The 14,626-nt window shown below is 45.4% G+C and overlaps 1 protein-coding gene across 1 annotated transcript in view; it reads left to right on the top strand.

Annotated features, from left to right (window-relative positions):
• The first annotated feature begins 4,223 nt into the window (after positions 1-4,223).
• Positions 4,224-14,626, top strand: part of lrp1aa (low density lipoprotein receptor-related protein 1Aa) — a 181,188-nt gene continuing 170,785 nt past the window's right edge. Inside the window, 1 exon segment of the mRNA XM_060910723.1 lies at positions 4,224-4,704. Coding sequence (XP_060766706.1) covers positions 4,605-4,704 — 100 coding nt within the window. The 5' untranslated portion in view covers positions 4,224-4,604.

Genomic DNA, 14,626 nt, shown 5'->3' with positions numbered 1-14,626 from the left:
CAAAGGATATGGCTACTGTAATTATAATTGTGTGCAAGAAGAAGAAACCTTTATTTGTCACATGCACACTTCAAGCACAGTGAAATTCATCCTCTGCATTTAACCCATCTGAAGCAGTGAACACACACACACACACAGAGCAGTGGGCAGCCACACCAGAGCGCCCGGGGAGCAGTCAGGGGTTCGGTACCTCGCTCAAGGGCACCTCAGCCCAAGGCCGCCCCACGTCAACCTACTGCATGTCTTTGGACTGTGGGGGAAACCGGAGCACCCGGAGGAAACCCACACAGACACGGGGAGAACATGCAAACTCCGCACAGAAAGGCCCTCGCCGGCCACGGGGCTCAAACCCGGACCTTCTCGCTGTGAGGCAACTGTGCTAACCACTACACCACCGTGCCACCCGTGCAAGTAGTTAAGGTAAAAATTTATGTTTATAGCTCTTTCTGGAGTGTTCAACTTGAGGACTATCGCATTTGATGCTCCAACAATAGTCAGCCATCATATGTACATCCCATCTACCCTGATAACATTCTTCCATAACCTTCAAATAGTCTTACTACAGCTAATCAGTGGAATTTTGCTTATCTGGAGGGTAAACTGTGGAGAAAAAACTTGACGTGCTAGACGAAAACTGACTGCAATTTTGGTATCAGCATGTCAATTTTAGTTTTAATCAGCATAAAAATCTAACTCAACAGAAATTTTTTTTCAAATTGTTCCCCAGTGTAAAGGATGGATGGAATCTGCACCATTAGCCTTCGCTAGCTGAACATGTTGCATTAGCACAGAGTGACTGTTACTTAATGTTATGGTTTTAGGGTTTATTTAAACACTAGTTCATGCTAATCGCTACATCAATCACAAGTGAAAAGAAGGAATGTCCGATGTCACATGATCAACTTAAGCTCCACCCTTTTTGACCTAGTTATGCAAGTGTTCAACAAAATAATCTCATCTCATCATCTCTAGCCACTTTATCCTGTCCTACAGGGTCGCAGGCGAGCTGGAGCCTATCCCAGCTGACTACGGGCGAAAGGCGGGGTTCACCCTGGACAAGTCACCAGGTCATCACAGGGCTGACACATAGACACAGACAACCATTCACACTCACATTCACACCTACGGTCAATTTAGAGTCACCAGTTAACCTAACCTGCATGTCTTTGGACTGTGGGGGAAACCGGAGCACCCGGAGGAAACCCACGCGGACACGGGGAGAACATGCAAACTCCGCACAGAAAGGCCCTCGCCGGCCACGGGGCTCGAACCCGGACCTTCTTGCTGTGAGGCGACAGCGCTAACCACTACACCACCGTGCCACCCACAAAATAATCTAATGATGTTAATTTTTTACATTCACTTCTTTTTTAGGATTTAAAGACATAATTAGCTGCACTGTCATGATTATTGTCTCATTTATTTCTGTATGGTTTTTTTTCCCAGTTGATTATTTCAGTGGAAAAAACCGGATTGTGATCCGGAACTCATTTAATCTGTTCGATCATGTGACCATCATCTGATGTAAGAAAACCACAGTGCGATCCTGAGAACATTCAGAAGCTGAACTTCCAACTTGAAGCTCACAGTGTCCTCAGAATGAAGCAAAATAAGACCCACACACACACACACACACACACACACACACACACAGAATGGAAAAATCATCAGCTTTGTTGTGACTCCGTGAAACTGTGCTTTTTTTTTGCCCAGAGGATGTGGAGGTCTGGAAAAGTTTCTGCTCTGAGCTTCAGGATCACGGCGACTCATCGACTGCATCACTGTTACAGAAATAAAAGTCATTCATCTGTTTGTTTTTGATTTTTCTTTTCTGTTTGGACTTTTTACACAATCCAAAACTAAGAAAAGATTGAAATGTTGGATTGTTTATTTCACACAGTGACAGAGGGACAAGACACTTTTTCTCTCAATATTTAAACATAAACTAGATTTAACAAACAAACAAACAAACAAACAAACAAACAAACAAACAAACAAACTAACTAACTAACTAACTAACTAACTAACTAACTAACTAGATAAATAAATAACCTGTTATAATGGTATTAATTCAACATTTTATAATATAAATAATGCTATATTTATTATTTGCTTTCTTAGCTGTGAAATTGATAATATATAATAACAATTTTATTAGAGAAATAATAATTTTGTCAGCTATTTTGTTGATTTTTTTCTTTTCCTTTTAGGTACATTTTTATTTTCTTTAATATTTTTTTACATTTTTATATTAAAAATAAGCAATTGTTTTAAATGAAAATACTAAATATAGCATATATTTTATTAAAATGCAATTTTTTAAAAGTATGATATTAATCACATACAATATTAAAAAAACATCAGATTTTATTTAAAAATAAAACTTTAAATTATCAGAGAAAATTAAATATGATTCACTTTATTAAAGTACAAACTTTGACACAAGTGACTCAGTTTCTGGCGGGGCGATATGACGATATAACATCGATATCATAATGTGACACTTTTCTGAGATAATGTGACTATGTTTTTTATAACCTTTTAATTTTTTTTAAATAATGAGATATTTGATGTTGTTTGACTGTTTAAATACTCATCATTGTCAAATATTAAACTCTATTTTAAATACATCCTTATTTTTATTATTGATTTATTTTGGTATGCAAAATGTAAAAGTATCTAATAAAGTTATTAAACTTCAGGGTGTTGCCGGAAGTGTGATAGTTCTGTTTTACGAAACATTTGAATGTGTTTTAAGTGAATGAAATTAAAATAAAGGAAAATTACAGAAAAGTAAAAGACACACAATCTGGCAACCCTGATTTCAACGTCTGGTTATTCCACAGCAGCAGTCAGGGTTGCCAGATTGAATGCATTTTAAAACCCGTTATCATCCGGGTCTAACGGTTTCTATAAACAAAGTTCGGTTCCCTTTAATCTGATTTGAGTCGCAGTGCAGATTTTATAGAAACTGAGTAAACAATAAACATTAAAACGGACTCAAATCTGGCAACCTCGTGATTATTACGCGTTCGCGGGACCCATAGGGTTGCCAGATTATTACATAAATCTCAGTGAAGCTCTAAATTTAGTGCAGATTCTTTCAGACTGTCTCGAGGTGCTTCACCGTCCACTTTATTAGGAACACCTGTACTGCACACCTGAGTGCGGTTCTGTGTTCAGCTCGTCATGCGGCAGCAGCGCGATGTGTGAAACCATACAGATGCAAGACAAGAGCTTCAGTTCATCTTCACATCAACCATGGGAATGAAGAAAGTCTGATCTGTGACCTGAATGGGCGTGGCTGGGATGTTGGTACCAGATGGGCTGGTTTGAGTTTTTCAGAACCTGCTGATCTCCTGGGCAGCAGGGTGGTGTAGTGGTTAGCGCTGTCGCCTCACAGCAAGAAGGTCCTGGGTTCGAGCCCCGTGGCCGGCGAGGGCCTTTCTGTGCGGAGTTTGCATGTTCTCCCCGTGTCCGCGTGGGTTTCCTCCGGGTGCTCCGGTTTCCCCCACAGTCCAAAGACATGCAGGTTAGGTTAACTGGTGACTCTAAATTGAGCGTAGGTGTGAATGTGAGTGTGAATGGTTGTCTGTGTCTATGTGTCAGCCCTGTGATGACCTGGCGACTTGTCCAGGGTGAACCCCGCCTTTCGCCCGTAGTCAGCTGGGATAGGATCCAGCTCGCCTGCGACCCTGTAGAACAGGATAAAGCGGCTACAGATAATGAGAGAGAGATAATGCTGATCTCCTGAGGTTTTCACACACAGCGGTTACACAGGCTGGTGAGGAAAACAAAAACCATGTTGAGTGGAGGATCTGCAGACTGAAACACCTTGCTGATGAGAGCTCAGAGGAGCAGGCTGGTCTGAGCCACCAACTCAAATCATCACTCTGTACAACCACGCTGAGCAGAAAAGCACCTCGGATCACACAACACATTAAACTTTGAGGTGGATGAGCTACAACAGCAGAAGACCACATCAGGTTCCTCTCCTGTCAGCCAGGAGCAGGGATGTGAGAGTCTCCCACTCTGGACAGGGGAAGATGAGATGATGAAACTGTCTCCTGGGCTTTTCCAGTCTTCACCAGTCCAGTTCGAGTCAGTCTGAGCCCAGACAGTGTGTGTCGGAGGAAACTCTGCCACTCTGGCAACCCTGACACATCCGATCTGGCAACCCTGTGGGCTGCAGGAACCCAGAAGGGAGCTGGAGGCGCTTCAGATTGTTCTCCTCCTCCTTCCAGGGGCTGCTGGGGGAGCAGCGCACAGGGCGCGCGCACAGCTCTGGGATGCTCACTGGGTGATGTGTGATGTGCACGCGCGCGCGTGTGTGAGAGAGTGTGTGTGTGTGTGTGTGTGTGTGTATGAGTGAGTGTGTGTGTGTGTGTGTGTGTGTGTGTGTGAGATTTCTAGCAGCCCGACAGATGATCCCAGTTTCCATCATGCACGCGCACTGAAGCTCATCTGAAAGACTGGCTCTTCTTCTCCTCCACACTCGGCTCTTCTCTGGACTCCTGCTTTTCTCTCTCTGAAGGACTTCTCGCACCTCATCAGGATCCGGTTCCAAATCCGAGTTTATTCCAGGTGTGAAGTGGGCTAGAACCATGGTGCGCGTGCCAGGGAGCGCCGTGGTTCCCGGATTGCTGCTCTTCTGGAGCTTTTCGCACAGTTTAGACCTCAGTTCTGCTGCCACGACTGTGGAGGGTGAGTAGGGTTCACCCTCTAGTTCAGGGTTTGGGCTCGGGTTCGGTGAGCACTTTTGTTTCCAGCAGACTTTTAAAAAATGTTCCTCAGGAACCTTTGGCAGGTTCCATGGTGCTGCCAGTCAGTGGTGGTGATCTTCTACACTTATGTGCCAGAAAACTCTGAGGCTCAGTTAATAATATCTCTCTCTCTCTCTCTCTCTCTCTCTCTTAAAAAAAATAAAAGGTTGCTGGAAAATGTTTGAGAAGAACCTGGGATTGGTTTACCAGCAGAACTTCTAAAAGTGCCTCCTGGAACCTTTTAAGGCATGAATGGTTCCTAAAGCAAACTTTTAGTTCCTTAAGAACCTTGATATTGCACTTGTGTGTGTGTGTGTGTGTGTGTGAGAGAGAGAGAGAGAGAAAGAGATCTGGCAAGATTTTCACAATGTTCATGATATTTGGGTTTGAAAGTGGAAAAAATCTGTCATTGCTGTGTGTGTGTGTGTGTGTGTGTGTGTGAGAGAGAGAGAGAGCACTCCATAGCTTTCTTTTCCTTTTTTCTTTTTCTTCTTCCTTTTTAAAATTTTGTCCTGATTTGCGTTTGTCTTGGCATGCACGTTCTCCTACCAAAGCAGCCAAGCTTTAAAATGTCCCTCAGGACCCTTTTGCAGGTTTGTATGGTGTTAGAAGTCTGTGGTGATCTTCTACACTTATGTGCTAGAATGCTGAGGCTCAGTTTGTAGTTGTTCTCTAAAGAAAATGTTCCTGGAAGATCTTTGAGAAGCTCCTGGGAATGGTTTACCAGCAGAACTTCAAAAATGTAAAGTTCCTGGAACCTAGTGAAACAAAAGTGGGTCCTAAATGAACCCCAAAATTCTAAATGTGGCTTGTACCAAAGCAAGCAGGCTTTGAAATGTTTCGCTGGAAGCTTAGAAGATCTTTGAGAAGATCCCCAGAGAGGTTTGCCAGCTGAGACTCTTAAGATTGCCTCCAGGAACCTTTTGAAAGATGAATATTGTAGAACATTGCTACATGAGCATTGTAGTTTGTTAAGAATCCTGAAATTGACATGAGATTTAGGAGTGGGAAGTGTTTAAGCATTTATTTTGGATTTGGATTGGTGTAGGCTCTTCTCCCAAAACCTCCAGGGTTTGAAATGTTCCTCTGGAAGTGTGTGTTGATCTTCCACTCAACCAGTGGCCACCTTTTGCACACAGTCATGCTGTTGCTAAGTGGTGGCTCTCGGCTTCATGGCCAATATTTTAAATTTAAACAAAAAAACAAACAAAAAAAACCCCAAAACATTTTTTCCTAAACTATTTCGCAAAATCAGATTATGGTGATTGAAGTTTATGGTACGATATTTTTATGCAGTAAGATTATTGTGCCAAAATATTTTACAAAACCCACAAATTTGGAACATTATGTAAATTTAACAACATGTTATTAAGCACCATGTGTCTGATGGTTCTGTATTCTTTTTACATTTTTATATCATTTTCATTTTCCTTGCTATTAAAGGAGCAGTTTGGGATTTTTAAAGCATTGATAGCGCCCTCTGTTGCCTGCGAAGTGAAGAGCAATAAACACATGAACACACGAACAACTCTCGTCCTTCCCTTTGTTCAAAATACTCATGTCTTTTGAGTTGTCTTCAGATGAAAAGAGGCGGGGCTCAGTTCTGATCTGGGTGGAGACAGAGTTCATTTCAGGGCCAGAAAAATGAAGATAGGGAAAAATTGTGAAAATAGTGAATCAGAGTTGTAGTACAGAATCCAGAATCTTTATGAATGACATGATTTAAAAATCACACACTGCATCTTTAACGCTTTCTGTGATAAACCTGAATTAAAGATGATCTGATGATTTGCTGTTCCGATTCTAGCAAAGTGAAATATCGTGATTATATCGTGTGTATGGTGATGTTAGCTGTTGAATAAAAGCTTTAGCAGTTTAATTAGTGCTTAAATGACTGTGAAACATCGAGTGCTCAGACTAACGGAGATGAATGTGTTCTCCAGTCGCCTGAGAGATGACAGTTTTTCACGGCTAATCGCTCCGTGATTTATTCCGCCGTTAGCACGCTGAAATATTAGCATCATTACACTCCATTCGTCTCTGGCTGTGCTGATGGAAAAGCTCCTCGTCTTCTTTGTTTGTGTTCTCGACACACACTCGGCTCGGAGAGTTAGATTTGTGTGTGAAAAGCGGGTGGTGTGTTTGTTCCAAACAGACGTCTGGCTCAGCGAGGCTCTGCGCTAACGCTGCGCTAACACTTCAGCTCTGCTATTCTGAACAGACGTGCAGAGTTTACAGAGCAGCACGAAGAGTCACACTGTGACTGTTCTCATTCACCTCGGAGCTCATTCACACACACACACACACACACAGCAAGGAGAGACAGACGGTTAAATCAATGTGGCTTACAGACAGACAGATGGACAGGCAAGCAGGTCAACAGGCTGAAAGACAAATGTCTCAACAAGAAAACAGAAAAATGGACAGACAGCTAGACATATTTATATAAAGACAGACAGATTGGGAGACAGATAGATATGTACATGGCTAAATAGATGAGCTACAGCTAGACACACAGATACAGGAGTAGACAGACAGACAAACAACTAAATGGATACAACATAGATACAGGAGTTGACACAGATATGCACAGACAGATGAACAGAGACAGTAAACAGACAGACAGACACAGAATTAGACAGACAGACAGGTATGCACAGACATATATACAGTAGACAGACAGACAGGTATGCACAGACAGACAGACAGACAGTAGAGAGACAGACAGACAGGTATGCACAGACAGACAGTAGAGAGACAGATAGGTATGCACAGACAGACAGTCAGTAGAGAGACCGACAGGCAGGTATGCACAGACACACAGTAGATAGACAGACAGGTATTCACAGACAGACAGACAGTAGAGAGACAGACAAATATGCACAGACAGACAGTAGAGAGACAGACAGACAGGTATGCACAGACAGGAGACAGACAGACAAGTATGCACAGACATACAGTAGAGAGACAGACAGGTATGCACAGACAGACAGTAGACAGACAGACAGACAGGTATGCACAGACATACAGTAGAGAGGCAGACAGACAGGTATGCACAGACACAGTAGACAGACAGACAGGTATGCACAGACAGACAGTAGACGGACAGACAGGTATGCACAGACAGACAGTAGACAGACAGATAGGTATGCAGAGACAGGCAGTCAGTAGAGAGACAGACAGACAGGTATGCACAGACAGACAGTAGATAGAGAGACAGGTATTCACAGACAGACAGACAGTAGAGAGACAGACAAATATGTACAGACAGACAGACGAGAGACAGACAGACTGTAGACAGACAGACAGGTATGCACAGACAGACTGTAGACAGACAGACAGGTATGCACAGACAGACAGTAGACAGACAGACAGACAGCTATGCACAGACAGGAGACAGACAGACAAGTATGCACAGACATACAGTATAGAGACAGACAGGTATGCACAGACAGACAGTAGACAGACAGACAGGTATGCACAGACATACAGTAGAGAGGCAGACAGACAGTAGACAGACAGACAGGTATGCACAGACAGACAGTAGACAGACAGACAGGTATGCACAGACAGACAGTAGACAGACAGACGGACAGACAGGTATGCACAGACAGACAGTAGACGGACAGACAGGTATGCACAGACAGACAGTAGACAGACTGACAGGTATGCACAGACAGACAGGTATGCACAGACAGACAGTAGACAGACTGACAGCTATGCACAGACAGACAGGTATGCACAGACAGACAGACAGTAAAGAGGCAGACAGACAGGTATGCACAGACAGACAGTAGACGGACAGACAGGTATGCACAGACAGACAGTAGACAGACTGACAGGTATGCACAGACAGACAGGTATGCACAGACAGACAGACAGTAAAGAGGCAGACAGACAGGTATGCACAGACAGACAGACAGTAAAGAGGCAGACAGACAGGTATGCACAGACAGACAGTAGACAGACTGACAGGTATGCACAGACAGACAGGTATGCACAGACAGACAGTAAAGAGGCAGACAGACAGGTATGCACAGACAGACAGTAGATGGACAGACAGGTATGCACAGACAGACAGTAGACAGACTGACAGGTATGCACAGACAGACAGTAAAGAGGCAGACAGACAGGTATGCACAGACATACAGTCAACAAACAGAAGTAAACAGACAGGCAAGTATGCACAGACGGAAAGACAGGCACAGAAGCAGACAGGCAGGTATGCACAAACAGACAGTAGTGAGACAGACAGACAGACAGACAGACAGACAGACAGACAGACAGACAGATAGGTATGCACGGACAGACAGTAGACAGACAGACAGACAGACAGAGAGATGGACAGTTAAATAGAAGAGACGTATGCAGGAGATATGATGAAGAGGACACGAGTTTGACAGACAGTTCTGTCTGACCAACAGACAGGTGTCTAGACGGATTTAGAGAGACACAGCCAGCCAGATGGAAGCTGTAGAATTATGGAGACACAGCTAGACATATTTGCAAATGTATAGACAGACAGACAGATGTGCACAGATGTCTCAGACTATTTGAATGCGTTCAAACTCCAGATGTATTGTGAATATATGAAAATATAAATACATGAACAGAATGAATCTGCAGATACAGACAGACAGACAGACAGACAGACAATAAAGTTCCTGTTAAAGGTGCAGAACAACAAGAGTAAGCCGTTGATTCCAGGAAAATCTCCAGTGCTGTTCAGAACGGTTTCTGTGACGTCACTCGCGTGTTAATCACAGAGAGAACGTGCGGCGTAAAGGAGGCACGAGGCAGCGGTGAGGCTTTTAAACACTGCCTTGATGCCAGACTCTGAGTTCTGGGACTAATTATCCCTGAGTCCTTCCTGCTGTTTCCCTCGTAGGAAAAGGCGTGTGCTCCGAGCCGAGGTGTCACTTTCACGCAGCTCACGCCACATTTATTCACTGCGCACACTACAGACTTCCCCGACTGCCTTCAGCAGCATGGTGTGGGTTTCTGTGTTTTTTTCCCCTCTGGTCAGCTGTAGATTTCCTGAAAACAGAACTGGACGCCGTGGAGCTGTTTACCGTCTGCTCCGTCCTCAGGTTGCGTAAAGATGGACTTTTCCACATGTAAAGGATTAGAGGGAAAAACAAAGAGGGAGGACAGAATGTCTGAGCAGCTTCACATGTTTGGTTTGGAAAATAAAACCAAAAGAGCCCCATGTGTGAGTCATGTAGAGCTGAGCCGATCATCACCTTCACGATATTCTCCTTCAGGACGCACATTTTTGTTCTCGGGGAAAATGGTGTTGCGTTCAGGAGATGAACACAGTATGAGGACAGAACATTAATACTTATTAAAAAGAATTCTCATAATATTATAAACCTGTTTATAATGGAATAATAACCCAAAAAATCCAACAACAAAACATTTATTTATATACAAAACATTACAATTTTTATTTATTAAAGAACGTCGTCATAACTTTTATCTGTTTAAAGTCACCTTTAATGTCTGCAAAATAAGCTAGTTCTGCTTCTTACTTACATTATAGCAGCTATAAACAGCCGTTCCCTCACCAGACCCTTTTTTTCTCCCTTAAATTTAATGTCTAAAATCCCCAAAAACAGATGTTTCTGAGAAACTGTAAGGAAGTGTAAACTCCTCCGTCCTTCCAGTTCCAGCTTCACCTCTGACTGATCCACAGCGCTGACACTCGCAACTGTTCCATAAATAAACGTCTCCTTACTTTAAGAAAACTTCACTACATCAGTTAATAACTTTTTATTCTGTTTATGCGGAGCATCTGCTGGACACGCCGCTGTAAACGATCTGTTACTATAGCAACCATAATGTATCAGAACGAGTGCGTTAACATAAACCTGCACTACTATCAGAGCTGCTGTTAGAGAGAATTAATCAACACCTTCTCTTCTGACCAATCAGAGTCCAGAACTCAGCGGCTCTGTGGTGAAAATCTTTGAGTGACTTTATAAATAGCTGCAGTGGGCGTGTCCCGCTTCCAACTGTCGAGTTTATTACATCAGAAGAGACGGAGAGGATGGACACGGCCTGCAATTCACCGTCTCCAGAGACGGTACTACTTTTCCTTCCACAGAGACTTGTGTGTGTGTGTGTGTGTGTGTGTGTGTGTGTGTGTGTGTGTGTGTGTAAGAGAGTTACATTGCTATTTTCGCATGCTTATGTCATCACCATGGAAAAGAAGACGGATCTACCGGCTAATAGACTGTGGAAAAGGTCATACACTTAATTGAGGGACATTCACCCAATAAAGAATTTAACACTCTGTCTGATGGAGGAGCTTCATCATAGCACACACATCATCTACACACACACACACACACACACACACACGGTTCTATAACACAGTGTTTATTCTTGGTAAAGAGTAAATGTGTGAATAAATGCGATATGAAGAATTTCTGTCCACGTTTCAGCCGTTTGAACTGTAAAAGTTTTCCAGCACGTTGTGTTTTTCTTCTTGGCTCAAGTGCCTCAGTGGTGAAGTGGACCGTTTCCATGGAAACATGAAATCAGTCAGCACGAAGCAGTGTGACCTGCAAAAAACAGACTGTAGCTAGCTTTTGACTTAGACACACACACAAATTAAAAGTGTATTTTGTGTGATTATACACAGAAGACGTTTCCTGTCTCCTCAGTGTTTAATATCGTGTTCCCGACTGTTTGATCACATTCTATTGAGATTTAGTTCCACGTTCCTCTGATGTTTACGCCATAATCCTTGAATATTTAGTTCCCTGTTGCTGTGATGTTCAGTAGCGTGTTCGTGGGTCGTTCAGTTCAGGGTTTCCTAGTCTCTTAACACCGTGTCCCTGGTTATACGGTACAGAGTTCAGAGCAGATTTGTATAATCGACTGTTCCCGGGTCAGTTAGCACCGCTGACGTTATCCTGTTTCCCACTGTGGTTGTTTAGTACCATGGTACCGGGTCGTTTATTCCTGTCGTCCCGTTTAATCCCTGTCCCTCAGCATCCCCGTGTTTCCCAGTTGTTTATTTGTTGCCCTAAAACACTCTAGGAGTGTAAAGTCTCTTTTCATCATCGATTAAGAGTTTTAAAGCTTTGGACAAATGGGGAGAGAGAGAGAGAGAGCGAGAGAGAGAGAGACCCACCCCACCCCTCCTCCGGCTCTCTTGCTACATATACTTCCCAGATTAATGACATTTCTCAATCCAGATGTTTCACAGCAGGCTGAGCGAGCGGGAATGCGGGAGTCTCACTCTTTTTTTCTCCTCTCTGTTTTAGTCCATCTTCCTTTCCTGTGCTCGTCTCTGATCTTGTGCTTGTTTAAAGTTGATCCCGTTTCTCTTTGATCTTTTCGTGTCCGTATCGTGTTTCCCCTCCACCTGCGTTTATCAGAACCTCTCAGAGATCACCGTAAACTCAAAACTCACCATGAAGAACATAACTGTTTAATTTTTTATGATAAAAGATGACATTTATTTCATTATCACTTTTTCTGAAGTAACATTCTTTTGTCCTCCATGTTTATTAATTTACTTCTCAATAATAAATTAGATGATGATGTCATTTTTACCCAAAAAACCACTGTTTTTCCAAATTGGACAAAATTCCAGTTTCCTGTTAAAACAGTGTGGCCTGGGGCTTCATTTGCATATTGGAATCTGATTGGCTCTTAGATTTGATGACGCAGAAACATTTTTGCTTCGCTCACATTTACCAAGTTTTTTTTCCGCACTTTTTCCCACTCGTGTTCTCTCAGATGAATTTCTCTTCATAATGTTGAGAATGACTTTAAAATGTTTGTGTTTCTCCAACACTATTTTCACACAAGCAACAAAACGATACGCAATTGTTCATTTTCAGTGAAAGTCATTTTCTTATTTCTATGCAAATTAGGTCTGATGTCACGGTATTACAGTGACGAATCCAAACATTTGTCTCGAATGGTTCCTTGGTCCGATCCTATGGTTGGAACCTGCGCTCAGTTCCCATTTACTGTTTGATGTAAGAATGAAAGCACCGTGGTTTCGTCTCCTCCTGTCGTATACGACGTCTCATTAAATGTGTATCGAGACTTTAGGAAGAAAAACGAAGCTTGGAAGGAGTGAGCGGAGACCGTTGATGGCTCTGCAGCGTGAACGTAGCTAATACGGTTTAGCTCATGTTGCTAATCTAATCTGACAGATAAGCGAGAATGAAGCTGAGGTCGTATCACGCAAATCAAAAGATGCATCTGTGTGTGTGTGTGTGTGTGTGTGTGTGGCTATTACTGTTTCTGTCTGTAATACCGGCTATGGCCACAAGCAACAATAATGGTGGTCTGTACACGCCCCCAAAACACAAACTACTTTCTGGAAAATATACTCAGCCAGTCACAAACTAGGTAGGTCATGTGATCATCTTCAGCGTTAGTCTTCATTCTCAGTTCTTCAGATCGATGCCGTATTTGCGATAAAATAATAGCCATTCAGTTTAAATTGGAATTTCATTTCAGTAAATTTGCATAAATTTTTCTGGTGATTTGTAGTTAAGTTCTCAATTGAGGTATTTCACCTGACGTCACAGGGTCACGTGACGCCCCGGTGTCCGCCATTTTGGACGGCAAGCTAGCTAATGTCAACAACAGTAGCTGGTATGTTACTGTAGCAATGTTTACGTTCAGTCATTTGGATGACTGTTAAAACCTTTCAGTCTCAAGTTTTTCCTTTACTGTATTTACTAGTTTACTGAGCCAGCCGGCCCCGGAGCGCTAGCCAGCCGGCCGGACCCGGAGTGCTAGCTAGCCCCGGAGCGCTAGCTAGCCAGCCAGCCAGCCGGCCCCGGAGCGCTAGTTAGCTAGCCAGCCGGCCCCGGAGCGCTAGTTAGCTAGCCAGCCGGCCCCGGAGCGCTAGTTAGCTAGCCAGCCGGCCCCGGAGCGCTAGCCAGCCAGCCGGCCCCGGAGCGCTAGCCAGCCAGCCGGCCCCGGAGCGCTAGCCAGTCAGCCGGCCCCGGAGCGCTAGCCAGCCAGCCGGCCCCGGAGCGCTAGCCAGCCCCGGAGCGCTAGCTAGCCCCGGAGCGCTAGCCAGCCAGCCGGCCCCGGAGCGCTAGCTAGCCAGCCGGCCCCGGAGCGCTAGCTAGCCCCGGAGCGCTAGCCAGCCAGCCGGCCCCGGAGCGCTAGCCAGCCAGCCGGCCCCGGAGCGCTAGCCAGCCAGCCGGCCCCGGAGCGCTAGCCAGCCAGCTGGCTCCGAAGCGCTAGCCAGCCGGCCCCGGAGCGCTAGCCAGCCAGCCGGCTCCGGAGCGCTAGCTAGCCAGCCAGCCGGCCCCAGAGCGCTAGTTAGCTAGCCAGCCGGCCCCGGAGCGCTAGTTAGCTAGCCAGCCGGCCCCGGAGCGCTAGTTAGCTAGCCAGCCGGCCCCGGAGCGCTAGTTAGCTAGCCAGCCGGCCCCGGAGCGCTAGTTAGCTAGCCAGCCGGCCCCGGAGCGCTAGTTAGCTAGCCAGCCGGCCCCGGAGCGCTAGCCAGCCAGCCGGCCCCGGAGCGCTAGCCAGTCAGCCGGCCCCGGAGCGCTAGCCAGTCAGCCGGCCCCGGAGCGCTAGCCAGCCAGCCGGCCCCGGAGCGCTAGCCAGCCCCGGAGCGCTAGCTAGCCCCGGAGCGCTAGCCAGCCAGCCGGCCCCGGAGCGCTAGCTAGCCAGCCGGCCCCGGAGCGCTAGCTAGCCCCGGAGCGCTAGCCAGCCAGCCGGCCCCGGAGCGCTAGCCAGCCAGCCGGCCCCGGAGCGCTAGCCAGCCAGCCGGCCCCGGAGCGCTAGCCAGCCAGCTGGCTCCGAAGCGCTAGCCAGCCGGCCCCGGAGCGCTAGCCAGCCAGCCGGCTCCGGAGCGCTAGCTAGCCAGCCAGCCG

Source organism: Neoarius graeffei, chromosome 26 (genome assembly GCF_027579695.1).
Source record: "Neoarius graeffei isolate fNeoGra1 chromosome 26, fNeoGra1.pri, whole genome shotgun sequence".
NCBI classification, from domain to species: domain Eukaryota; kingdom Metazoa; phylum Chordata; class Actinopteri; order Siluriformes; family Ariidae; genus Neoarius; species Neoarius graeffei.
The sequence above is the reverse complement of the archived record's forward strand: the minus strand, read 5'-3'. Positions and strand labels throughout refer to the sequence as shown.